This window comes from Martes martes, assembly GCF_963455335.1.
Source record: "Martes martes genome assembly, contig: scaffold_347, whole genome shotgun sequence".
In the NCBI taxonomy this organism is placed as follows: Eukaryota; Metazoa; Chordata; class Mammalia; order Carnivora; family Mustelidae; genus Martes; species Martes martes.
Window position 1 is genome coordinate 3,370 of NW_027666264.1, and position 27,135 is coordinate 30,504.

A 27,135-nucleotide genomic window follows, 5' to 3' on the forward strand; every position below is an offset into this window, starting at 1 on the left:
GTCCCCTTGGAGGCAGCGCCCCTGCCCCCAGGACAGGTCCCGAGACACGGGGAGCCACAGACTCTGGGTGCCCTCTCCAGCCATCTATTTGTACGAGAGAGGTCACTGTTGGCAGCCCATGGCCTCCCTGGGACCCACACCGCCGCAGGAGGCCAGCAGGACCAATGACATCACTCCCAGGCCCCAATTCAGAAACACCTCTGAGGGCAAATGCGCCCAAGGTCATGGGGCTGATCAGCGGTGGGACGGGAGCTGGACTTGAGGACTTGGCTAGTCCAGTCCCATTTCCATCTTATTGCAATAATGTGCTCTCTGTAAAAATCGACGCAGGACCACAGTTCCTTTCCAGATCACCTGCAGGGTCTACTCTTGGGAGGATATGAAAGTGTATCATCGCCCTTGGGCCACGCTCTCTGGTCTCTTGGGAGGTCCCGTCAGATGTAACGGACCCCTATCAGCCCGGGGAAGCTGGCTTCCGAGACGCACACCGTACCTGACCTTCTGGCCTCCTGAGGACCGCAGGCGCCCATGAGGTAGGCAGGGGCAGAGCGAGAGGGGAGTCCCCGGCTCTGAGCTTACCTGATAAGGATGATGACCGAGGGTGTCTGTGCCATCGCCCCGATCATGCTGCAGACACACATCACACACAGGAAGGTGAGGAAGGCCTCTTGGCACCCGGGACTGGGGCACTTTCCAGGAACCACAGTCGTGTTCTCGGGCGGGACGGTCGTGAGGCACGCACAGCCGGTGAGATTCTGAAACGCAAGGGTTCAGCCCTTTCAACTGGGGGCAATCTCCCGTTTCCGAACCCAGAGCCATCCATCAGCTGGCGCTGTTACAGCCTAATTATGCATTCTGTGGCATTCCATTAATTAGGCCTGAATAAACGAGTTAGCTTTTTAAGAAGGCTGCAAAACACATGCAAATAAAGGAATATTTACAGGGAGGAGAGCCCGTGCCCCATCTCCTGTTTCACTTCCACGTTCCAGAATCCCTCCATAAGCTGTACCCTAGACAAACGCCCCCCCCACCCATACAATTAGAGAGGAAACTGCGCCTTCACAATATGATAAAACATTGCCAAATTAACGTTATAATTACTTGCCAATTTGTCCTCTCTTTTATGCAGTGATAATTACAATGAAGTGTATTAGAAGAAGTGAATCAGGTAACCTGCATATTGTTGTTGGTTCAATGCCCAGTGTGGCACTTGGAACAAAGGACGTGCATTGTCATGCACCAAGTGGCTGCTCTCGTGGGGCCACTGGAGGGGGCAGCTTCATGGGAACGTTCTCACGCGGCAGGGTTAGCAAAGAGGGCTAAGAGATGCCAGGAGCTTGCAGCAGACCACGCGCGGGCAGCGAGCAGAACCAGACGCATTTATTAATACTTGATCCAAGCAGGAGGAAAAAGAAAAAAAAAAAAAAAAAAAAGGCCTGCATTCCATTTGATCTTGCGGTGGATTCTTGCCCAGCTGCCCCTGCTCCCAGGCGTGGTCTGGTCCCTCCTTCATCATCAGAGGAATTTCTGATGGCAACGGGAGGGGCAGGGGCGGGGAGAGGCAGTGTCGAGTGAGCGCCAAGCCAATTAAGGTTCGATAATAATAGTGCAGAGGCCTTTAATGAATACAATCATAAATGATTCATCGCTTTTCTTCTCGGGACTGCTTGGCTTTCAGAGCACACGCCAAGGAAAATCCTCCTGAGGGTCAAACAAATCCCTTTTGGCTTTCACATGCCTCCTCTTGTCTTCGTTCCTCTCCATCCTCCCTGTCCCTTCTTTTCTCTTCCCACAGAACACAGCACAGGGAGGGGTTTTGCTCATCCCATCAAACCACAGGGGGTGTTTCAGGGGTGTCCAAAGGCTCTTAGGTGCCCCCCCCATCCCATCCGGGCCACCCCATATGGCTGTGCTCTGCACAGGGGCTTCTACCCATGGGACAGAGGTGTGGGAAGAGAGAGTGTGGGGCTGGACCCTCCTTCCTAAGCGTTGTGCCCAGAGCAGGTGCCTCTGTGCAAATGACCTGGTCCCAGCACCCTGCGGCGTTTACTGTAATTTCCCTGGAGGTGCTGGGGCCTTGCCTCTCTGCCCCTTACCACACACCTCTGCCTGGGGGCTTCCTGGCGCTTCTGTAAAAACCACCTCCTTCTGGGAGGCCTCCCCCTGCTGAGCTGGCCCTGAGCCCTGAGCCAGGGCCCTCTGCGGCCCCGAGGAGGAGGAGGAGGAGGAGGAGGAGGAGGAGGAGGAGGAGGAGGAGGAGGAGGAGGAGCCGGCACCTCCTTCTATGAGGAGGACCGAGTCCAAGGGACACTCTCTTGAGCACTTCACGAAGCTGACACACGGCCGCTGAGGCTTAGCAGGCCGTTTTAGAGGTCCTCTGTGAATGACCTTCCCCTGCATTTACCAGGAGGCAGGACTTCTCCCTCCCTACAACTTAAAATGTCCCTTCTCTCCATACTCAGGCAAGGGAACTGTCCGCCCCACCCCCACCCCGATCCCAACCTCACAGCCACACTCCGCTGGCTGTCTACACTCACCACCTCATCCCCCAAGCCTCCCCTTACTCCGGCTGGGCTGGCTTCTGTCCCCCACAGGCAGGAACCTGAGCCTGCTAAGCTCCCTGGGGGCCTCCATATCCTGACCCCACCATCCACTTTTCTCTTCCCTAGGAGCTCGTGCCCATGAACCACTTTCTTCCCTGGCTTCCACAGACCCACAGCCCATAATCCTCCCAGGCCCACCTGATCCGTCCTGCCCCGGGGGGCTCTGAGCATGTTACCATCTCCAGGCGGAATCTGGGAACAAATGCCCCGAGCTGGATTCTGCCTATCAGCTCGGCACGACTCCTCCACTATGCTGGGAGCTATTTACTTAGAATCCCCTTCCCTGCAGGGATGGGAGCTGGACATGGGCACAGGGGTGGGGTGGGGTGGGGTGGGGGACATGGGTGAGATTTAGAAGGCAGAAGTTAAACAGAGGCCACGACCCTTCACAAGGTCAGACACGGGGATGATATCACATCTGTGGAAGTGCCCGGAAGGGGCCGGGTGGCCCTAGCATCCGTGTTCACACCTGCCCTCGTTTCTGCCTGTCCTGCTGACAACAGAGGCCCCGTACCCACCTCTACTGATGTGGCTGTTTGCCCGCGGACCTGGCCGGCACCCCTTTCGTCTCTCAGCAGCCACGTGAACACGGCTTCTTGGGATTTTCCCACAAGCCCCCACGTTCCCACCTGAGCAGGAGCTTCTGGGGATGGAGTGACTGTCCTCCGATCCTTCGTCACATTCCTCCCAGATTTTAATTCCCCAACCCGCCCATGATCATAGTAGCTCTGATTCCCACACTAAATTCTTTATTTCCAACATACTTGTGGGTGCTGTTTTCCTGACCAAACCCTGAGAGATGCACGTCCCACCCCAACCTCCCCTCCCTCTGCATCTCTTGCCTGAGAAGTGGTACCCTATTAACTCTCTGGAACCCCTTACTCCCATGTCTGATCCTTTTTCCTCATGACTATGGGGCTACAGAGCCCAGACACCACTGTGGTTTTTCTCCCTAATTTATCCTCAACTCTCGAGGACAGGGCTTTTCTCATGACAGGGAGTCAAGAGCTATTTATCGAACAAATGAACAGGTCTCAAGCCCTATTCAGTTCACCGTATCCTAATTCCTTCTCAAACCCTCAAATCCTTCTGTCTCTGATTCCTGCCGTGAGAAAAGAGAGGTCTGGGTCTGGGGGAGCTGAGAACCACATGGACCCAAAGAGTTCACAGGTGTAAGTGAAGAACAGGCCCCTTGGGGATGGCCGTGGTCCTGCTTCATCAAGCATCCTAAGAAGTGAGCTCTGACTCTTACAAATGTGATGTGAGTACTGGAACTGAGGGGTCAGGGCCAGGACCCGGTGAATGAACCATGTGATTGATGAGCTTTGTTGAGTTTAAAAAGTAATCTGTAACTGGGACCTACGCTCAGTCCTAGATTTTTGCCCCATACCGACGCGGGCTCAACTGCATTATATTTACCATTAAAGGAAACTGCCGGGGTCCTCTCTGCTCTAAGAAACGGACTCACCCCGGATTCGATCTGTGCTCCTGCCCCTAACGTAACGGGATCAAAATAAGACATCTTTCTCCCACACTGTCTGACGCAGTGATTGCCTGGCCCTGCCTGGTCCAGGGGGTGACTGTGTCCCTGAGGCCAGTGTCCTGGGAATGGAGTGAGTGGATGGCAAAGCTGAGGCCCCATGGGATCTGCAACCGAGACCAAGGGAGGGAGGTGACAGTGCATGAAGCCAGGGAGAGGGAGGAGACAAAAACAGGCCAAGGGCAGCTTCGGGCAGCTGGACAAAAACGAGGCACTCGTAGGGTCATTAATGCCAGAAGTGGAAATACAACCAGTGAAGACGTCAGCTTACTGGTGCTCAGAATAGAAGCTGCAGAGATTCTGGGCAAACCTGTATTTACTTATTCCGACTCAACTAAATTTATTTGAGAGGAGCTGTGGAAGAGGCTAGGGAGGAGCTGGGCCACGTGAACGGGTCTCCTTTTTGGGCAGGTGACTCAGTCTGACACAATGACTGGGAACCCCTGGGTAGTCCCAAGGTCTGCGGGGGGAGGGGCAGCTGGGACTTCCCTGTGACCCTTCCAAGAAGGAATCTAAGGGAACAGGCAGAGCCTGTGGCTATATGGCAAGAGATGGGGAACATCGTTCATTTGGGCTTGGGTGACACAAGAGCTGGGCCTGGATGTCACATGCTAAAGGACGTGCGGGGACTCTGGCTCCAAAGGAGCTCTTTGGGAAGACACGCCCACACGTGGTGGGAAGAACCACGGATGAGGACCACACGGTTTCATCGTCCCCATAATTACAACAGGCGACTTCCCACTGATGGGGTTTCAGACTACTGTCCCATATAGAAAGGAAGCGGTGGGGGGGGGGGGGCGGAGGACAGCCTTTCTGCTGATATTAACCGGATATCTACATGGGAACCCTTCAACTTGCAAAAGCTCCAAGCAGCAGGAAGCTGGAAAATACAGAGCGGACCTGGGTATGACATAACGATCCACTCTGCTGAACGGAGGACGGGGGCTGGGATGCGAATTCTCACCCTGTCTGGATTTAACAGTCCTGTCCGACCGGTGGCAGATGAGTCTTAGAACCCACCTGTAGACGGTCACGGCCTGAGTGAAGGGGCAAACCCAAAGTTCTCCCAGTGCCCAGTATGTTTAACTGGTAAGAAAGTCTACCAGGCTCCAGGAGACTGGTTTACCATCCCTGATCTGGGAAACGCCATTTCAAAGGAACAATTTCCCAGTTTGCCATTCAGTGGGAGGGAAGGCAGTCTCCTCTGTCTGGTGGCATATACGGATGCGTGTGTGTGTGTGTGCGCGTGCACGCACGTGTGTCTATGGTCTGGTTTTCCCAGAAATAAGTGCGTCCTGATAGATCACGTTGACAATCAGATGGACTCTGTGCTCACAGAGGACCCAGCCTGGACTTTGGAACCAGTGCCGACCCAGAGAGCAGAGAAGGACAGACTCAGAAATTCTACAAGAACTTATCCTACAGAGAGACGTGCCCCGGGTACAACATGACCTACGCACAACAGCAGCCACAACTCTGTTTTCGAGACCTAAAGTTGTGCGGCAATCTGAGTGCCCATCACAGGGACCAGTGACATAGGCCTCAACAGATCCCCACTCTGGAAGACCACACAGCTGTCAAAAAGGCAGGAGCGACCACAAAAACCCCACACACGAGGTACAGAATAAAAAAGACCTTAGAGATGCATTAAAGTCCAGTTGGATATACAAGAAACTAGAAACAGGCATTACTCTACTTGGCAGAGTGATGGGTCGGATGGTAGGTGAATGGAAGACGGTGCTGGAAAGGAGAGTTTCCACTTTTTTACACTTTTTGATTTCTGAACAATACAAATCTATCATCTACTAAAAAAAAAAATGAAGAACTCAAGAACGTTACAAAATAAAGAAGAAATCAATGAAGAAGATAGTATAGCCACTGGAAATTGTACTCCGAGGCCACACTCAGTCATTAATTTAGACTGAGAAATGTTTCTGCTCACATAATGATGGGGATAAACAACTACAATAAAGCTGGAGACCATGAAAATAGAAAAATTACTCTTTAGAATCTTGGGCTAATTTTCTATGGGTGCAGGAAATCATAAGCATGCTATTTTGACAGCTCGTATTACAAGAGGGAAAAAAAAAACCACTTTTCAGCAGTGTTTTTCAAAAATACTGGCAAATGAACCTGTTTGCGCTTGGGTCTTCTCCCCCCACATGTAATACCGATGCAGCAATTGCTATTAATGGTACAAATAAAGCTGATTTCTAGGTTGAAAGATGACTTTTCCAAGGGGACAGGTACGGGGGTGGTGAGGTTAGAGGCACAGAGAGTCTGCTGCATTGAAAGGTAGGGTGTTACTCTCAACATTCGAGAACACTCTTTCTGGCTTTCTTTCTGTAATGTATTCAGTTCCTAGGCAGAAATGACAATTTTGATGAAAAGCTGGGCTCTCGTTCTGTAGTTTGGTGGGGCGGGGGAGGGAGGGAGTTTGAAACCAAGAGTGCTGAGACGTGCACTGCCCCGCGCGGCCGCCTGCCAGACCTCTGATCCCTTGTGCACGACAGCCTCATAAGGGAGGGACAGATAGGGACATTTTCCTTCCAGCAGTGACGTGTTCCTATGTGATCCGGCCAAGTACCTCAGACCCTCTCCTGTCATTCATTACTGTCCTTTTGTAGCTTAGAATCTCTTCGCAGCACCGGCCCAACCCAAGCTGGTATTTTTAGGTAAAGACCTCAGAGCTCATCGTGAAGAGCACCAGCAACCCACGTGCCTCAAGGCAAAGGGGATATTGAAAAACTGCAAGAAATATACTCTCATGTTCCCTCTCAGGGTCACTGGCTGAAGGATAATAGCCAGGGAGAAACATCCTGGGATGAAAGCAAGACCCCTGTCCGCCTTCCGCTCCCGTAACCTGTAACGCAGGTGCTGGAACACATCCGGGCAGAGCCTTAATTATCTCCCGCAGAAGAGGAGGCAAGGGCTGGTCTTCAGGGAGTGGGAAGACACATGCTTGGCTCCAGCCACCTCGGGGAGGAAGTGTGGGCAGAACACAGATGAGGAAGGATGTGGCTCATGCTCGGGCATCCGGGATGTGCACCAGGCCACTATGCTTCTCCCTCTTTCTCTCTCCCCTCCACACGGAACCGGTCCCCAGAGCACAGGGTCCAGGGCGGACACACACAGCACACGCTGTAATGTCCTTCTGTGCCTCTCCACTGCCAAATACCCACTCATCCTTCACGAGAAGGATCCCGCCACCGCTCTTCCTCTGGGTCAAAATATCCACACACCTCCCTTCCTGCCTCACCTGCTCCAAACCAATTCCTGGTTCCCTCCAGGTTCACTGATCTCTCCACGAGTCTGCTTCTTTCTCTTAGAATGTAACCACCTATCCTTAAATGTCGGGTTGTTATTCTTTTTAATAAAAATGTTTTCTCTTTATTGAAAGAGGGATGCATGCTCATTTTGGATAATTTAGTAATTTGCAGAAAATGTGAAAGAAACATACAAAAATTAATTTTTTTGGTCCCTAGCCAGAGGTAATGTTCTGTGAACAGCTAGCTACGTATCTTTTATAAAGATCTTTCTGTGTAGAGATGTACAAATATTTAGATTTTTCCTTTTCTTTACTAAAAGGGATCACAATCTGTATATTGTTTTATAATATGCTCTTTTCACTTAATAGCTTAGCTGTTGCCCATGGGTGTTCCTTTGTACACAAATTCTATCAATACATTACGTCTCATCTCCTAGTAAACATGAGCTCCTACCTTTCCAGCTCTCTATCTCTAATGCCTAGTCCAGGGCCTGAGACGTATAGTAGATGTTCAGGGTGACAAAGCCCTAGTTGGGACTGATTTCAGAATGGTCATGTCTTCTGACAAGCCACGGCCGGAATGAATATAGACTTTTAAATCAGTTCTGGGAAACGGGGCCAGGCTCTACGAGAGAGCTTGCAAACTCCAAACCTTTGAGGGCAAGACAGGAAGCAGAGAAGAAAACTGGTCCAGGTGTAAGGGTTGGCCAGGGGCGGAGACTTTGGCTAAGGGGGATTGGATATCTTGTCTGTAGGCTCCACCATTTCTGAGTTCCAGCCAATTGCTGCCCTATGGGGGTGCCGGGCCAGGTCCCGTCTCATCCAACTTGTACAGAGAGGCCAGGAAGCCCGATTTGTGTATGAAATGCACAGACTGCTTAAACCGTGGTTCGGACCCCAATAAGCCCACGTACGGGGCAGAGAGGGGCTATGAGCAATCAGTTTGTTTCTTCTGTAATAGGCTCATATGGCCCCTCGAGTCACCAGTGTGGTTTCTCCGGGGCTTGACCACATAAAGGTAGGAAGGAACAAGACATCGAAGGCTGGATGCTCAGGGTCAGCTCAGACACTGCTTCTAGAAAGGGACAATTTTAGGAATCCATCCCTTGTCCTGGAGCAGCGGCTCTCGACTGTGGGGGATTTGGCCCCCAAGCAGAACCTATGGAAATATCTGGAGATACAGGTCATTTCACAGAAGAGCAGGGGTTGCCACTGGCATCGGATGGGAAGAACCCTGGGATATTCCCGAACGCCCTGCGGTCTCCCACAAAAAAGAATGACGCGGCCGCAAATGTCAGCAGCGCCGAGGAGGAGACACTCCGGAGGGGAACAGAGGTTCTCAACTCCGTTACGTACAAAAATGCGTGGCGGGGGAGAGCTTTACAAATTCCTGGTGCCTGGATCCTACCACATAGTAAAGAAATCAGCTTCTAAGGATGAGGGTCAGGACTTAGATTTCAGAAGTTCTCAAGCAACCCTAATAGGCAAGCAAGACTCTGAGATGAATGAGGAAACAGTAAGCTTCTGCAAGCGTCCATCACGGGCCCCCCAGCCCTCCCCAGAACCAGCTCAGGGCTCCGCTCAGACAGGGGCTAGACACATATCCGTTGCCTGCATGGGGAGACAGACGTTGGTCTATCATTAGTCCCATGCACATGCGGCGCTGGGCTTGGACTGACTTTCAACGTTCTACTGGTGGCTGATTATAAGTCTTTCTTTCTCTCTTCTTTTTCTTTTTTTGTTTCACTCCATTATTCAGTACATCAAAAGGCTACAACTTCCAGCAGTCAGTCAGCGGCATACCAACACACTTTCCACTGGAATAATTACATCTGAGAGTGAAAGGTACAGAAACAATCTGGACAATATATTCATGCCAAAGGAAGCTTACGAAATTAACTCGCAATCTTTTTTGTCACCCCTCCTGGTCATATGCAACGAGAAGAATTAGAAATTGCATATTAAACGCAGTCCTGGAAACTGCCATCGCTCTCACTCAAGGAGAGAGGAAACGAGGAAATGAGAAAACAAAACCCAAACCAGGGCAGCAAGGCAAGTCTACCAGGAAACTACTAGCCCTAACCAGATTCCCCTGCAAACAGAATTATTCGATTGGTGACTTACTCACATTTAATCGAGTTATGGGCAATTTGTGCAGGTTCTGGCGGAAGCTGTGAGTGGGGGAGGGACGAACAGGGAGCTTTAGTACTGACAACTGCACCAGCCAACCTACCCGCCTGCCAATTGCTATTCAAGGGAGGGGTTGGGGGGGGTGGGAGGAGGGGGCCTCCAGCCAGGTGTTCAGGAAGCCTGGAGCCTTTATCCAGAGCTGAAGCTGGCACTGGAAAAGCAAGGGTCCACAAGAGAACCCCATCCCCGGACGCAGGAGTAAACAACCTGTTCGACTGGGGGTGGGAGGGTCAGTCCTTGCCAGACGGAGCAGGTGTGGGAGGACTCTGCAAGACAGGGCGCTAATGCCGCCCTGGAGGAGGTGAGGGGCGGGGAGGAGGCTTCTCAGCTGCAGGGAAAGAACGATCATGCATCTGAGGCGCTTAACAGAGGACTCTCCTTGCTAAAAGGAGCAGCGCGTGCCAAGGCCTGGAGGCAAGGGAGAGCTGGGCGTGTGCGGGAAACCCCCAGATGTCCAGCACAGCACCTCGTCCTTCAACTGGTGGGAGGAGTGGGGAGGTTGAGGCTGGAGAGGCAGCAGGGCCCGCATGTGAGAGCCAGCTGGGGGGGTCCTGACTTTGGAGCATGCACAAAGAGGTTTTTTCAAGGAGGAGAAAGGTGAGAATCCCAAAGAGGTAAGTCACCGAGTCAGAGGAAGGCACTGGGGCTGGTTTTGGACAGATGGGACAGACCTGCACGTCAAAGCCAGCGCCCTCATGTCCTGCCGGACCTGGGGGGAGGGACTAGTCTGTAATCAGAGTAAAAATCACACCTGCACCCTCGGGCTGCTGTGAGGACGGGTGAGATAAGACACACGGGGCTGGGAGGTGGGGGGTGCAGATGATGGAGTGGCTGCCGCCACACCTGGAGAGCCAGAGGACTCCAGCAGGTGCTGAAGGGAATGAGGGAAGAGGACGGAGGAAGCCCTCAGCCCATGGAAAAGCTTTTCTGGGAGCTCAGAGACAAGAAGGAAAGTAGGAACGAAGGAGGGAGTAAACGCACCCGGCAATATAACCCACCACTTGGCGTTTTCTCAAAATGCTGTAGCAGAGATCGAGAAGACTGAAATTGCTTTCTGCTCATTTTTGGACGCTGGCCTGAGATTTCTTTGACTCTAGGCCAAGCTGTCACGGGCCGTGAGTGACAGGTAGAAGCCTTGCTGCCCGGCCCACGCGGGCTCTGGGAAAAAGTTCGCTGCTGTGGGTGTTTTGAAGGCTAGATTGTCCCAAGGGCCCCCTTTCCAGGATACACACGGCTCTGCGTCCCCAAATCCCTCATTCATCCCAAGATCTGCCTCCGTGGGGGAGAAATGCGAGTCTCACCCAGCCTGGGGCCGGGAGCTGTCCCCATCTCTGACTTGTAATCACCGGGAGAGAACCTCTCTGCTTTGCGGACAACACGAGGCCTCCGGTAATGAGAAGGAAAGGCAGGTGTCTGGTGAAGGAAGGCTATGTCCAGAGGGAAGCAGAGACTCTCACTCTCCAATAATTGCATTCCTCAGCTTGCTGTTTCAGCAGCTGGAAGCAGTCAAGGGCTTGGTTAGGCTCTCATTCAATAAGACTCTTGCCCAAGCAAGATCAAGGGAAACGCAATTTTTAAGACAATTTTTTTTTTTTTTTTTTTGGAATTCTCTGGAATAGAGACTTGTTTGGTCTCAGGACACCAGCCTATTTAATTCTTGAAACCGGACAATAACCAAAACTGATTTATATGACTTTCTGGATATTAACATGTTAATAAAATGGTTGTCATGAAAAACGAATCGCTTGTGTTTTATTTTAACCATTCGCGAGGCCTCATCCCTTTTTCTAAAATTCATTTCCACTCACATAAAGAAATTGCTTTATCATCTGATTTAAAAAAAAAAAAAATCAGTTTCTCTCCCCACCGTGCTCCCCCCTCCGTGGTGATTTATTTTCTCTATTGAAAAATGTTAATAACTGGCCAGGAATCTAAATGTTAAAAGCAAAGAAAAATGAAATCTTTGGAGATGAAAATAAGTGATCGATTTTTGTTCTTTCAGAGAAATTGCTGCCCCCCAAAGATGCAGAACACAGAAAGAAGAAACAAGTCATTACAACTCTGAACGCCTTTAAAGCAGACACTCATCCCTCTTCTTCTCATCTTCCTCTTCATCTAGACATTCCTGGACATTTCTAGAGCACGTCTGGATGCCAGCCCTCGCTGGGGAAACTCACAGATCAGAGCAGATGGCAAATACTTTTAGCAGATCACGGCAGTGAAATGAGAGAGCAGCCTCCGGTGGAGACAGGTGCCAAGAACCAGAGAGGCAAGAACACCAAAGATAAGGAAGGGAAGGGACGGCTGCACAGAGAAGGGAGAATTCGAGGAGGGTATTGACAGGTGAGTAGGAGTCGTCTGAATGGAGAGGGATGAAAAGACATCTGTTGTGTTGGGGAAGCTGAATACCACAAACTAAACGGGAGTAGAGCTGAAGGAGTGACTGAGGACCGATGTGTGCTGAAGACACAAAGCCAGTGCAGCGCCTAGATCTTATCCTGTAGGTGACACGGTAGCACGAGAAGGGGTCCTTTGTGGTGTTACGGAAGTCATGTTGGCTGCAGTACAGAACATGGACCAGAAGGGGGCCACCCTGAGCCGGGAGGCCAGTTAGGTAACTCTAGGCTCTGGTCCAAGCAGGAGACCAGTAGGGCGTGCGCCTGGGCAGTGCGGATGTGGATGCAGAAGACGGGCCGGTACGAGACACCCCCGGAAGGCGCCATCAGCAGGACTGGAGGACCAGTCCCTTAGTGTCAGGTTTGCACGCAGAGCACGTGAAAAACTGCTGGTTGATAGCCAACTGGACAACTCATGCTGAGAAGAAAAAACGACAAACAAAATGCAAAACCCCCCAAAACCAAAAAGGAAAACAAAACAAACTTCGGTGGGGGGTGGAAAAAGGCGGGAGGTATCCAGCTGACAATAAAAAGGCGAAGGAAACTGAGTAAGGAAGAGGTTAAGTGACTGTCAGTCTCAGGTTTGGAAGAAGTCTTCTCTGATAAACGGTTTTCTAGCCTTTCTTTACATACTTCTGTTGATGGGGAGCTCATTACCTGTTGGGTCAGGCTGTTTCACTGATACCCTTGGTGAGCACCTTGAACCATAATCTTTTTTTTCTCTGGCTCCCTATGTACAGCTGCCTCTGAAATTTTTACTTTCGGTGGCTCCAACACATTTTCTGGAAGCTTATTTGATTTAGCAGGAAGGCCTGAAGGACCTGTGTGTCCTCCCATCCTGCCGACGGAGGGTCATTCACCAGAGCGCGGAGGGGTCTGGGAAAAAGTCATAGTGCAGGCACGCAATGGAATGTGTGTGGTTGCCCACTGCTGCCGCTGACCATGGGTTTTAAGTTACTCTGGCCACCTGCGTCCCCTGCCCCATGCCATCCCGTCAGAAAATCACCAATACCGTGCTGTTGCAGCCAGCAAAGCAGGCAGACAGGTAGGTGACGCCATCTGCCCCACACACTGGAGTGAAGGAATCGGTCTGGCATTCACAGTTTTTATTGCAGGGTGAGTAGGGGTCCAGGGCCGAGCCAGGTGCTGAGCTGGAAAAGAGAGGAAACGTGGCACCCATCAGAGGAAGGGCAACTTCTGCTGGATCTCTGCAGTGACAGCCTTCCAAGCCCGGCACCCCTTTCTTCTCCCCCTTCCAATCTCACCCCTCCCTGTCCTGCAAGGACCAGCCCAGGACCACCGCTGAGAGCTGGGCACAAGGGTGCCGGAAATGGAAGAAGCCTCTTCTTTATCAGTCGCACAGTGTGCCCTCTGGGCTGGAGGCAGCCCACACTCAGCTCGGGAGCACCTCCTCTGTGTCGCCACTCGTGACTTCTGCAGCCTCAGCCCGTTCTCCCTTCCCTGACCCAACACCGCCACCGGGCACAGCCAGACACTGACGTCCCCCCATCCCGGGTCCGTCCTTGTCTCTGTCTGATCCCTCCGCCCAGCAGGCGGCAAGCCTCGTGATGCTTAACACGCCGCTACCGCTAGCTGCGTTCAATAACTATCGTCTGTTTGATTGATTCAACTCCCTGAGAAAAATAACACAAGTTATTTTAAATTTCCTTTTGTGCCATTAAAGGCACAATTACCTAGAGCAAGCAAGCTGCAAAGGGGAGAAGGATGGGGCGGGTGTCTTTAGCTCCGTAAGAGAGGAAGCGTCTCTTTCCGGCACAATTATTTTCAGCTGCGCCTCCTAGGGCTCGGGGCACTTCGGAGTAAGGACGACGACGGTGATATGTGCCAATTGATGTGCCAGGCACTGTCCCCAGCACTGCGTATATCATTGTACTAGTTCTCAGTGTGACCCCGTGGGGCTGACAGAGAAGGAAACTGAGGCAGAACCGAGCTGAGTCTCCTGCTCGAGGATATCCAGCTTGCACATGGGAAAGCGGGGGTGGGGAGGGAGGGGATTGGAGCTCTACCAATTGGGGCAGAGTTGGCAGTTGGATTGTAGGCTTTTTTTTTTTTCCTTTTTTAATGAAGAAGAACTTCATTATCGTAAGACCCCGTGCTTTGAACCACTACAAGTTTACTACTTGAGAGCTGGCACAGAAGGCTGGCGGTCTTTCTCTCCAAATGCTGTTATTTATGGCATGCACACACCAGAAGGTGCCGCATTTGGGAGAGGGAGGAACGCGGGCCGGGCTGGGCTGGGGGGCCTGAGAGGCCATGGCGGTAAAGGGGACAGAGGGGCACAGTGTCTGTGCACGACTATCCAGACAACGCCCCCACCTGTGTTCTCCCATTCAGCCTGCCTGACCTTGTTGGTGGGGGGCGGGCAGACAAGCCTGGCTCTCCTCTATCTTCTGGATACAGGACTATAGAAGAAAGCCTGATAGCCTGCCTGGAGGAGGAGACTGGTATCCTTCAGGTTGACTCTGCTGCAGCCTTGATGCTCCAGACTGATCCCCAAGCAGCTTCAGAGTCTCACACAGAAAGGGGGAGAGCCGTGGATGCTGGACACGTAAGCACTCTCCATCATTCCCTCTGGGGCCGTTCTGCCTGGGGCAATTTTGACTCTAGGCTGAAGTCTTGGGCTAGTAACTAGGAAAAAGCTGTCCCATAAGAACCAACTTTCTTCCCTTTTTCCTCTTTTCTCCTTTTATTCCCCACCCTCTTCTCCATCCCATACTTATCAATACCTACTCTGGGAGAGACCTTATAATGACTATGGGAGCCCGATGATCGCTTCTGATAATTTCTGGAATCACTGAAATCTTTCATTTAAGGCTGAATTTTAAGGGGCACCTGAGTGGCTCAGCTGGGTGAATGTCCCACTCCTGATTTCATCTCAGGGCTGTGAGACTGAGCCCCGTAATGGGCCCAGCGCTGGGTACGGAGCCTGCTTAAGATTTTCTCTCCCTCTGCTCCTTCCCCCACTTCTTTCTCTCTCCCCTCATCTCAAAAAAAAAAAAAGCTGAATTTTAAAATAAAATTCATCTGTATTATCTATCTTCAATCGTTCTCAAAATCAAATGCCAAACATGGTAACAGGAGTACTGTTGGGAGTGTCCCCCCGTGCACAATGGTCTGAGCTCTCCACCCAAAAGGTCCCCTCGGGACTCCTCAACCTTGGGAGGAAGATTCAGAAGCATCTTTGAACCCTCCACCCGCGGCCACCCCTCCGGACACAGCTGGCTCGGCTCCCCTACCATGGAGAAAGAGCCCAGGCATCCCTGGCCAGGCAGGGGAGGAAGAGGACATTTCCAGGACTTACGTGTTTCCATAGGGAACAGTAACCCCCGCCACGGGGCCGGTGTCGCAGCCCAGGAAGAGGAAGGAGACGTAGCAAGCTGTGGACACCAGGTTGACGAGCATGGCCATCCGAATGGCCCCGAGGGCAGAAAGACTGAGCTTCTTCACCAGGAGACCGCCCAAGAAGATCCCCAGGCAGGCACAGGGGATCGCAGTCATCCCTGGGAGAGAAACAGAGGGGCGGGAACCGTTAGCCGGGGACCACCCAGCAGACCGATGGGTCCCAGGTGGGGTAGGGGGGGATGAGCCCTGCGCAGGACAAATTCCCGGTGACCCCCACTGCCGTGTTGCCTCCTCCAGGCTGCCTCCAGGTCTCCATGAGGGGCCTTATTTCTGCCCTCCGGGAACCCACGGAAAACTGGGGGAGACGGACGTGGGGACAGTGATAGGGAGTCCAAGGACATCCACCGATCTTCCGAAGGAAGGCATCCTCTCGGGAAAGACCACGAGACAAAGACAGATGGACCGGGAACACGCACATGCTTCTCAGGGGCGTAACGATGACGGCGCACTCACGTGCTCTCTGCATTTTTGAGGGGAGGCAGGGAAGGGGACTCAAGATCATTTGGGGATTTTCTCCCCTTTCCTCAGTAGCCGAGGAGGGCTTCACGGAAGCGTCTGGCGGCTGTCTGAACAAAGGTCCCAGGACTCAGCAGCCCGTGGAGACGGCATTTTAACCTGCTCCCAGACCTCTCGGGAAGGAGCATCCTTCCAATCAATATGTTTTGTAGCTCTTGGTGAGTTAATTGGCATAAAATGTTCCCCCTCTTATAAACAGAGCTGTCTGCAAGGCACCAGGGACCACAGACTTGTTAGTTCTGATTCCTAGAGACTTGAGGAATTTTGGAAGGACCAAATGATCCTAGGGTTCCAACCCCCCATTTGGCTTTGCTCTGCCCTGATTTGCTTCATCTAAAACTCAGCTTTAAATGACGGTGCGTCATTTATCCACTGTGTGGACGGTGCACGGCCAGTTTCCCAGTCTAGGCTGTCTCCCCTCCTTGCCAATCAACAGACCTCGAGGTCAATCAGCTACATCAACCAGCTGGTATGTGCTAAGGGCATGCAAATTAATTTTAATATTAGGGGAAGAAAGACATAATCAGGAAGCCTGAGCTCTGCAAGAATATAGCACAAGTCACATTTAAATGAAACACAGGATATCTCTGTATTATCTGACGCTCTTGGAATACTTATGCTTGGTTTGCTCTGGTTTTGATATAGAAATGACTTTCATGGGGTGCCTGGGCGGCCCAGTCATTAAGTGTCTGCCTTCGGCTCAGGTCGTGATCCCAGGGTCCTGGGGTTGAGCCCTGCATCAGGCTCCCTGCTCAGTGGGGAGCCTGCTTCTCCCTCTCCCACTCCCTCTGCTTGTGTTCCCTCTCTGTCAAATAAATAAAACCTTTGAGCAAAAAAAAAAAAGAAAAGAAAAATAAATGACTTTCATGATCTAGCCCCCACATAGTCCCCTCTGCTCACCCCTGGCCCAGTGCTCCTCCTCTCTCCCCCTGGGACAGCCCAAACCCATACAGACCCCCAGGCTTTGCGCCTGCTGGTCCTTCTCCTGGAACATTCTTGTTCTGAGTCTCTCCTTGGCTGGCCCCATACCCCCTTCAGAGAAGCCTTCCCAGACCAAACTAACTAGAGTGACCCTACACTCCACTCAGGGGTCCCTATCAGTCCTCACCCTGTTTTATTATCTTCATGGCTCTCCCCCTATCTGAAGCTGCCTTATTCATTTTTGGTCTTGTTTCTTGTTCACTATCTCCCTCCTGAAATGCAGCTTCTCAGCGCAAGAACCTTTATTGTCCTCTTCAGTCCGGCACGGTTCCCCGTGCCTAGCACAGGCACTCAAGGCTTCTTTTTGGGGTGCATAAGTGGTGAGCAGGCTGGACCTGTGTGCATGCACACTGGTGAGGACGTGCCCACGCCCAGAGAACAGACCTGTGCTTTGTTTCATTTCCTAGCGGAGACCGTGGGGAGCGTCACCTGGTGAGGACGGTAACTATGGCAATAACAGTCTTTCGGCACCTTTTTTCCCAACCCGTCATCCGGCTGCTCTCTTCCTCCCTGATGTGTGTGCGGCCTTGGCATCCAGTTATCAGAACTTCCGTGAAACTCCATATCCTCATTACGCTAACCTATGCAGATTGGGCCCTTTTCATCTTTGTGCATAAATCCATGCCATCAGCGCCTTAATCATCTGTGCTGCTCTTCTCCAGACTCTGCCCCATTTGCTGATGGCTTCCAGGGTGGCCCAGAGCCCTGCGCCGATGCCCTGGGGTGACTGCGTGGGCCCCAGGCTCTGGGTCTGCAGGAGCTGAGGACTTTCTGAGGCAAGCCTTGCCTGGTGCTCCCAGTGTCCGTCTCTGTCCCCTGAATGCCCAGCGCCAGCCCCGGCTTCAGCCAGCCCTGCAGGGTCCATGCTGATTAGCGTGAGGACCCGAGCAGGAAACAGGGAGAGGCTGTGCATGCATGCATGCACGCGTGCTACCTGCGTGGCCTGTCGGACAGACAGACTGACAGATGGCTCAGCAGGTGGCCTCTGCACTGCTAGAGAAGGTCCTCCCCTGCCACGCACTCGGACGGGCAGAGTCACGGGGAAAGAAACAGGTGCAGGACGGCGAGATTGTTTTTTTGACCTTCTGCCCTGAAGGCTATCGATTGGTTTGTCGATAGAAACTGTTCTGAAATAGAACCTGAGCCCGACGCGGAAGCAACCGTGCAAATGTAGCGAGAATGTGAGAACGGCAGCACAGAAATGAGGAGGAAACGGAGCAGCTCGGGCTGCTGGAGGGCAAAACCAGAGACACCCCAGGTACAACCAAGAAGTTATGACTTTAATTATAAAGAGACCCGCTTTACCCTCTCTCTTCCAGACAGGTACTAGAGGGCTGCCTGCGTTTTGCTAATACTTCTTAGAAGTGACACTTGACCAAAAAAAAAAAAAAAAGGATGGTAAAGCTTTTTTAGCAAAAAAAGAAAAAAAAATTGGGCTTGCACTAGCCTCACAGTTCCCAAGGAGACGCTATGACCCAGCTGCATCATCATAGTAGGCTTTTAGGTTTTTTTTTAGTTGAGATACATTATGTCCTGGGAAGCGCACACAGCTTAAGGGAACAGCCGATGAATCCTTACATCTGTATACACCCCTAGAACCACCACTCAGATCAAGCTCAGAACATTTCCAGCAGCCCAGGAAGGCTCCCCGGCCGCTGCCCGCCTCCCCCTCCCGGAAGGATAGTTCCCGTCATCATGGCCTCTATCACTTTAATGAACTCTTCCCTCTTTAAACTCATATAAATATGTCCTCTTTCGCGCCTGATGTCTTTCAACAACTCGGTCAGGTTCATCCACACGGAGGCAGGTACGAAAATGCCTGCTTTCTCAGGCTGTGTGGCAGCACCGTGCAAACATTGTATCTTTTATCTACCCACGTTGACGGGCGTCTGGGCAGCATCCGATTGGGGTTTGAGCGCGCTGGGCTGCTCTGAATGCAGTTACCTTGCAGATCTAAAGCAGTGGACTTGAGCATTCATTTCTGTTGGGTACACGCCCAGAAGTGGGACGCATGGATCCCAGCAGAAAAACTCCCGAGAGCCGTCCAGAGTGATCACACCAACGGCTGCGCACGAGAGTTCCAGTTGCCACAACCTCACCAACACTCGGTACCGTCAGTCCGGCGGACGCGCAGGGGTAGCTCAGTGTGGTCTTCACGTGTGTTTTCCTGATGACTCATGATGGGTTAGCACCTTTGCCTGCGCTAACGGGCTGTGAGGTGAAGAAACAGGCAGTGTTGAAGGAGACCTTTGCTCTCAGCAGACGGTCTGGCCCCGTACTTACCAGAGAAGGTCATTCATGGGGCCAGAGCTCGTGCTCCACGCAGGGCTGTACCGGCGCTAGTCTCAGCGGCCAGACTCACGCCTCTCTCCTTCTCTGCACTGGCAGAACCCACGAGCTCTTCTGCTGAGGGCTGTCCATCCACATCCCTCTCTGTCCTGCAGATCCCCTTCTGCTGGCTCCTTTCCTTCCGCTTAGCAAACTGCTCGTGTTCCCTAGCAACGCAGCATCTCCTCCCCTCCCCCTCCATGGACACACGGACACACGGACGCACACCTGGTGTGGTCCCGCTCCGCTGCTCCACGGCTGAGCTGCGGGACAGTGTCCTGAAGCTGCAGGCCACTCCTCCCTTCTTGGGGGCTGCTCTCCACGCGGAGCATGGGCTCCTCACGGCCACTTCCTGGACACAGCTCGGACCCAGGCTGGAGGACGTCCCGGTGGTTGTCGCTAATGGCGATGCCACAGCCCTCACTGTGCGTGCACACTCGCGCAGCTGCCTCCTTCCTCCTTGGAATCATCTCTCCCTTGACTCCCATGACCTGTGGGCTTCCTTCCGACTCCCCCGCGGACTCCTGTGTTTCCTCACGGCTGGGACTTTACTCTTTTCCAATTCACTTTCCTGCTGCGTAACTTCCACTCCCATGTCCTCCACGGCCACCCGGACGTCCACGGATGCAACCATACCTCTACTCCTCCATGGGGTCTCCTTCCCGAGCCCCTCCTGAGTACAGGATGCCACAAGAGACACACACCACGGGTGTCTCACGCTCCGCAACTTCAAATGTCGTCTCATAATCTCGCTCACGGATCTGATTCTTCTCTGCAGTTTCCAGGTCCCCAAAATGGCGCCACCAGCTGTCCAAGCCAGAAACGTGGGTGTCCTTGACTCTTCTGTCTCCCTTGTCAGGCGTGAGGTCAATTCCTAACTCCATGTAAGTAATGCCGCTTCCCACAAGGGCGAACTGGTTTTCCTTACCATGACCACTCCAAACAGTGGAAGGAGATGCCTACAGTCTCCTACTGAGAAGGATGCTAAGGCCATGCTTGCACTTGGGGAGATGGAGTGCCATGATCCATTAACTATGTCTGCCGTGGGCAGAGGTCAGGAAGGGAGTGTATGGCTTCCAAGTTTTATATTTGTGGACTATGCATTTCACGCTGTCAAGAACATTCTTACTTTTTTATGGGCCTGAACCACAGCCTGCTAACCTTTCTGGATAGGTCTCCACGTCCCTCTTCGTCTTATCTTCCCCCAAATTCTGCAGTTCACACCAATCTACTGATGTCCCGGCCTACTGCAATGCTTCCTACATACATTTTATATCTGAGCTCTTTCTTATCACATCTTCTCGGCCAATCTTACCGCAAGAATAGACTCTGAAATTCCTTCCGCACACATATCCCAAGAATACTGCTGCTGCGGATGCAGCAGCCCTCTGCCCTCCCGGGGGGTGGTGGGGAGGGAGGAGGAGACTCACCGAGCAGCTGGTTGGCGGAAGAGGTGGTCAGGTTAAACTGCTGCTCCAGGTACTTCCCCAAGAAGGCGGCGAAGCCGGCCACCACCGCGATCTCCATGCAGGCGGCCAGGATGATGCAGGTGAACACAGGGTTTGAGAGCAGGTGCTTGGTGACCTTCGGGATCACTGTAGGGAGAGAGAAGAAGAGGGTCGCATGCAGCGCTGCCAGGCCTCCTGCCCCCAGAGTTCCTCCTCGACACACTTTTGTCCGTCTCAGTAAGCGGCGTCGGGAGTCACCCAGTGACTCAGGCCGGAACCTAGAACTGGTAAGCCACCCACAAAGCGTGAAAACTCTGGCTTCAAGGGATCTGCGGATATTCTGACAATTAAACGGAGAACTACTATAACAGGGGAGACTCTAGCGTGCCTTTTCTTGGGTTTACGGGAGACACTGAAATATTTCATAAGCAGTGACAAATTATTTCCATCCTCCCCAGGAGAGTCTGGGTTTGTTTCTCAAAGGAAAAAATGTAATTATATACCATAAATTATGTTGCATCAGTGTATCTAAGCATATATAGCCATCGACCTGAGATAAATATATTTTTTAAAGATTTTATTTATTTATTTGACAGAGATCACAAGTAGGCAGAGAGGCAGGCAGAGAGAGAGGAGGAAGCAGGCTCCCCGCTGAGCAGAGAGCCCAACGCGGGGCTCGATCCCAGGACCCTGAGATCATGACCTGAGCTGAAGGCAGAGGCTTAACCCACTGAGCCACCCAGGTGCCCCCTGAGATAGATATTTATAACTCTCTAGGTGTGTTAAGAAAATATATTTAATCTTAACAGGCTTCAAGAAAAAAGCTGGAACTCTGGTGCATGCACACATATACACGCACACAAACATGCTGAATCAAACCCCACCTCTTCTCACTGGTCTAGGGTCACCTCCCCGGCAAAAGCTTCCAGAAGCTCTCCCATGGGGGACTCCTCGAGAGACCCAACTGGGGTCTCGGTTTTCACTCCCAATCTGCCATAATCATTTCCTACGTGGTAGCCAGTGGGATCAACTCAAATCACTTTCCTGCTCAGAACTCCCTGATGGCCCAACAGCCAGGGTCTGCTCCTTAGCAATCTGATGACACTTCCTGCCCGGCCCCCCCACTCCCTCCAGTCCAGCCTGCCTGCTCCTGCTCTTTCTTGCCTTGCACGGGTCCCCCCTACCGAACACTTAGCACTAGGGGCTCCTCCTCCCTCTCCTGGGACGCTCTGCCCTCAGATCTTTCCTACATCTCTTCCCTCATCCTCAGACGGTCTTTTCTCATCACCCAGTCCCACCCGGAAGAAGCTGCCCACCCAGCCTAGTGCCCTGGGCTCAGGTGAGAACTCAGGATGGGCAGGAGCACCTCGTGGCTTATGCCATATGAAGTACCACAGGAGCCGGAAAACAGCTCTTGTTGAGGTCATCCATTTCGATCATATCTTATTATACTCTATTCTTCTCGAAGTATGTGGTTTCGTAAGCCACTTAAGATTCCCCGCTTATGTCGGTGCTTTAGAAAAATGTGAGTTTTTTTTTTTTTAAATCCTTTGAACGCAATCAATGACACATCTTGGCAGGAGGCCAAGGGGCTCTGCAGGTACAGGAACCAGGATGACCCTAATGCTTCAATATTTATGCCATTATTTTAATGTGTACTTGCAAAAAAGTCAACGGAAACGAAACTAATACAGCAAATGTGTGGTTTCATGGCTCTCACAGCTTAAAACGATGCCAGGTTAAAACAGGTAGATTTGAAGTAATTTAAAGAGAAGTCTTATGTAAATAACGGCACAGGTGGTAAGCAGATAAGGCAAAAAGTGATGGGCCGGGACTACAGTTAGGGGGAAGTCTGTTCCGCTGTAATCATAATGATAGGGGATATTTGGCATGGGGTCTACTTTCCACCTGTGTAAACAGAAAAGATAAAACTGAGTCCCAGATGGAGCCGGTATTATTCTAAGTCTAGGAAAAAAAACAGTAGGTACTTGTGGTCATAGCACATAAACAGGTGAGCAGAGAATCTAACACTGCATTCCAAAGTGATGAATTAGCCAGCTGTCCAAAAGAAGAGAGCTAATTACACAGTCAATCTCATCTCCTAGGAGATGAAACCTCTAAGTGGCCCAGCTAATTAGAATAAAATAATAACAGGGGATACATAAGTTTTTAATAATGGTAACAGACAAGCTCAATAAATCAAAATGGCAGAACAATGGGTCAGCACGTGGCAGATACACACTGCTCAAAATGTATCATTTCCGTGAAAGATACCAAGTTTCAAAAATGCAAATCTAACTGGAGGGACTTCAAGATCCTCCGACCTGATAAAAAGAACTCAAGTTATGGGAATGAACTGAGTCAGACGACTAGAAGCTCAGAATCATGGTGGGCTGAGCAAGCTGGTCCCACGTCCCAACTAGGAAACAACCAGAGGTGGTGGCCTCTGCTTTCCTGTCATAGTTTCTCACAAAATTTACTAAAGCCTTGGGAAGGCAACTCTCGGGTAATATAACCGTGCACAAGCACGCACGCACACGTGACACAAAAACCCAGAAACTTGAAGTCTACAGTATTCATTCAATTCTACCTGCTTCCCCCCAACCCCCAAAATGCACTGGACTTTACCTGTGTTTTGTTTATTTATTTTTGCAGGGTTTAAGCATACAAGGCTTTTTTTTTTTTTTTTTTTTTTTTAATGTCAGTTCAGAGGCACCTGGGTGGCTCAGTGAAGTGTCTGCCTTCAGCTCAGGTCATGATCTCAGGGTCCTGGATCGAGCCCCGCATCGGGCTCCCCGTTTCAGGGAGCCTGCTCGTCTCTCCTCTCCACTTGTGCTTTCTCTCTCTCTTGCTATTTCTCTCTCAAGTAAATAAACAAAATCTTAAAAAATAGAAATGTCAGTTCAAATAAATGCCCAAAAGTGGTTACACTTAAAAATCTGTTTAAATGCTGCGAAATCTTCCTGTTAACTCCACATCATTTTTTAAGAATCGTACAAATATTTAAAGGCCTGTTAACTCTGGAATGTTTAAAAACGTGGACTGCTCGAGAAATGCAGAAGACGAATACATTGGGTGTAAACAGAGGGTAATGCGGTTTCCGTCTCTGAACACAAAAGCCTGGTGGATATTAAGACTCCATCATCTGAAATCGCTGCTAATGAGTGGGGGCTGATTTGCTATGGCATGTGGCACACTGTGACGGTGTACTGTCCCTGTGATAAGGGACTGGCTGACTGTGTCCCTCCACACTGCAAAGAGACGGGTATGGACCACATCAGGCGACCACGGTACCTCCTGGTAAATGAACGTCAAAGCCGCCACCTGTTTATGTCTTGGCAGATGAAAACACTGTGGCTCCACCATTGTGCTCTTTTGGAATTAAGATATCTGAACTGTGGAAACACTGCCAACAACCAGTAGGCAGGTTGGGGTCCTTCCAGGAAAACGATCGTCTGCCGTAGTTTTCATTGTAGGCTTCATTTCCTTTGTTGGGGTGCCGTCCATTCGGACGGGGACTTAGAAAGAAGCAGGACAGCCACCCTTGCTCCCAAATGAAACTGTGCCCTCCCACTAAGAACTCTGCTCTCTGGTGCAGAAGCGGCGCCAAAAAGGATTTAAGTGTGATCGCATGACTTGGGTCTTGGTATCTCCTTGCCCTTGATCATGGCCATCGCGACTGCCTGGAGGGAAAGGGAGGGCACGTCTCGACAAGGCAACTCCAGCTAATGGAGTGTTTTCATACTTCAGCAACCATTTTAATTATTCCAGAGTTAATTCCACTTCAGTGGGAGGATGCTTTGTTGAGATCGGAGAGCTGCCTGCTTTTGTCTTAATATCTAATGACTAATTTCGTGTTGAATTAGATGCGAAAATCATTAGGTTTGAGGATCCTCTGACGGAAAGCCCAGGGAAAGCTCAGTGGACCTTATTTGCATGAAGAACATTCTCTTTTTTCCTCTATCAACCCGATTCGCTGCCAGAAATGACGGATTCCTCTTGCGTCTGGCTATTTTGCTGTGAGGTTCCTCCCTTCCACCCTAGGTTTTATTGCGATGACTTGTTAGCACTCTCCGAAGATTCCTATCAAAGGTTCAGCCTACCCTCCAAAGCCCCAATTTGAAAAGGGGTATTAATTAGCTCAAACCTAGGGCTATCCCTGTATTTCAAGCTTTTTCATTCAAATCGGTTGTTAAACCCATAAAATTCTAACCTTCAAGGAGGCAGCAGCTAACGAGGTGGCCCAGACACACAGAAACTGATGAACCAAGGCCGCACGAGGCCGCTGAACACCCATGGTCCCCCTTAGCCAATCACTTCCACCTAGTGATTCTGCCTCAGAAGCTGGGAGCTGGGGTAGGAGGCGCGCTGGCACAAAGTGGCAAACGGCAGTGGGGGAGTTTTTCAGGGAAAACAGGTTTTTCCATTGCTGTCTTTCGAAGACCTTCCTGTAGAATTGAGATTTCTTGAAAACGTGTACGTAGGTCCTCCAGGAGGGAGAAAGGCAGGTTTGGAGAAGGTGTGAGGGCTGCTAGGGACAGAGCATTAGCTGGGGGCCAAGTACTGTTCTGACCACTGAAACATCCAATCACATAATTCTCCCAACAAACCTGTGTTCTTGGGGGCTAGGGACAGCCTCTGTTTATAGGTAAGGAAACTGAGGCAGAGAGTAGTCCCACGGTTGGGAAAGCATGGTGAAAACGCAAACCGTGGGACCTGCTGCCCCAGAGCGTGCTCAGAACCTGGGTGTAATTCTGGTTTGGGTTTTCAGAAGCTCTGCTCTTGGTCTTGGACATGCAGAGACCGGAGCAGCTTCATGCTTAGAAAGCACATAAAAATTCCTGCTGGGGCTGGGGAAAAGGACTCAAGGGTTTAGTCTTCATTTTTTGGAGAAGGAGAGGTAGGACAGGATGGGAGGGAAACAGGAGAAAGAAAAGGCTTGCCGAGCCCAAAGGGGAAGAGTTCTATGCCGCAGGAAAGTTTGACTGAGCAAGGTTGTATAAAATAAGATTGAGGGAGTCAGGTCGGACCTGAATTCTATCTTCAAGACTGAGTAGGTCTGTGCTCGGAGCACACCACTCCGTCCCATGGATTGCTGCAAAGATTAAATGAGACCCATGCCTGCAGGACAGGTGACCCAGTGCTTCTGTCACCCAGGTAAGGTGAGCACGATGATGATGAATACAGCAGAAGCTCTTGTTGGCTACGAGGGGGAGCGAGCCCTCGAGCTGGGAGGCCAGGACGTCAGACCTGCTGTAAGAATGTCTGTGTGTGAACGGACGTGGTGTGGCAGCAGAGCTGGGGGGAGACTGGGTAGGTGAGAGGGACTCCTGGGAACTGCCGTGGGAGCCGCTGGCTTCCCAAGGACAGGGACGACCTCCTGCAGAGAGCTGGATGGGTCAGGGGGTCGGGGGCACAAGTCCTTGTCCGCCCCCTCCTTCCCGGGCACTGGAGGTGCCCTGGAAGTGCTCACTGTGGGGCTCAACTGTATTGCACTTGACTCAGAGATATTTCAGCCCTCGGGCTCTCTACTGAAATTGGTCTTGACCTTTTTTCCTTTAATAACACTGCTGTCAATACGCACGGTTAATGCTTCCAAGAAGGGGAGATGGAACCAGTGTGTGTGACCGCTCCGTAATTGGGACAGTGACAGCCGACGTCTGCTGGGCAACTGGCGTGGGATGGGCCCCACGCTAAGGGTCCCCTGTGTCACTTCCACAGCTATCACAACAGGGACTGTCTTAGTGTCTCATTTCAGACACGAGGAAACCAAAGCTTCCCCGAGCGGCTGCAAAAACCACGCTACCAGAATGGAAAACTCAAGGTCTGCCTGCACTCCAGATCCCTAAATCTTCAGGTTTCTGGATGGGGACTTGAATCAACGGAAAAGTGTCTTTCTGAACGGTAAGTCATCACAAGCGCTTCCCAGAGCACAGGACCCAAGAGCGGAAGGAGCAGGACGGCGGGGGGTGGGGGGGAAGGGAGGGTAGAAATACACGATAGCCTTCGGGTCACGACCCAAACCAAAGGAAAGAGGAAGGGAGTAGTAACAAAGATGTGGAAAAACATCACCATGGCAGCATGAGATCAAAGCCCAAGTAGGGTGAATCCTAGGAAACATGACATCTCCTGGCACGGCTCGAATGTCTGGCAGCTGGTCCCCCTGTACCGGGTACAGCCTGTCATCACCGCACCCATGTGTCCCCGGATACCCTCGCCGGGGTGTCTTCCTGTCTCTCCCATATGAAGAGCCACCTGCACGCAGAGATGTGGGCACGGTGCCCGGTGAGAGCAGACGCTTCATCAATGCAAGAGGGATTAAAGAATTCAATAAATAAATAAACAAACAAAATGCTGTCTCTAAAGGTAATTGTCACAATCTCTTAAAAAATGTTAACTGTGAGGGGTGTCTGGGTGGCTCAGTGGGTTGAGTCTCTGCCTT

General features: G+C 51.4%; 1 protein-coding gene across 1 annotated transcript in view; it reads right to left on the reverse strand.

Annotated features, from left to right (window-relative positions):
- Window positions 1–579: 579 nt before the first annotated feature.
- LOC308338104 (solute carrier organic anion transporter family member 3A1) overlaps window positions 580–27,135 on the reverse strand; it is a gene marked incomplete at its 3' end in the record, with an annotated part of 45,166 nt that continues 18,610 nt past the window's right edge. The window contains exons 3-6 of the mRNA XM_080831661.1: window positions 20,676–20,840; window positions 15,320–15,518; window positions 13,010–13,148; window positions 580–755 (exon numbers count right to left, since the gene is read on the reverse strand). Of these exons, the coding sequence (XP_080687787.1) occupies window positions 580–755; window positions 13,010–13,148; window positions 15,320–15,518; window positions 20,676–20,840 (679 nt within the window). The remainder of the gene's footprint in view (window positions 756–13,009; window positions 13,149–15,319; window positions 15,519–20,675; window positions 20,841–27,135) is intronic.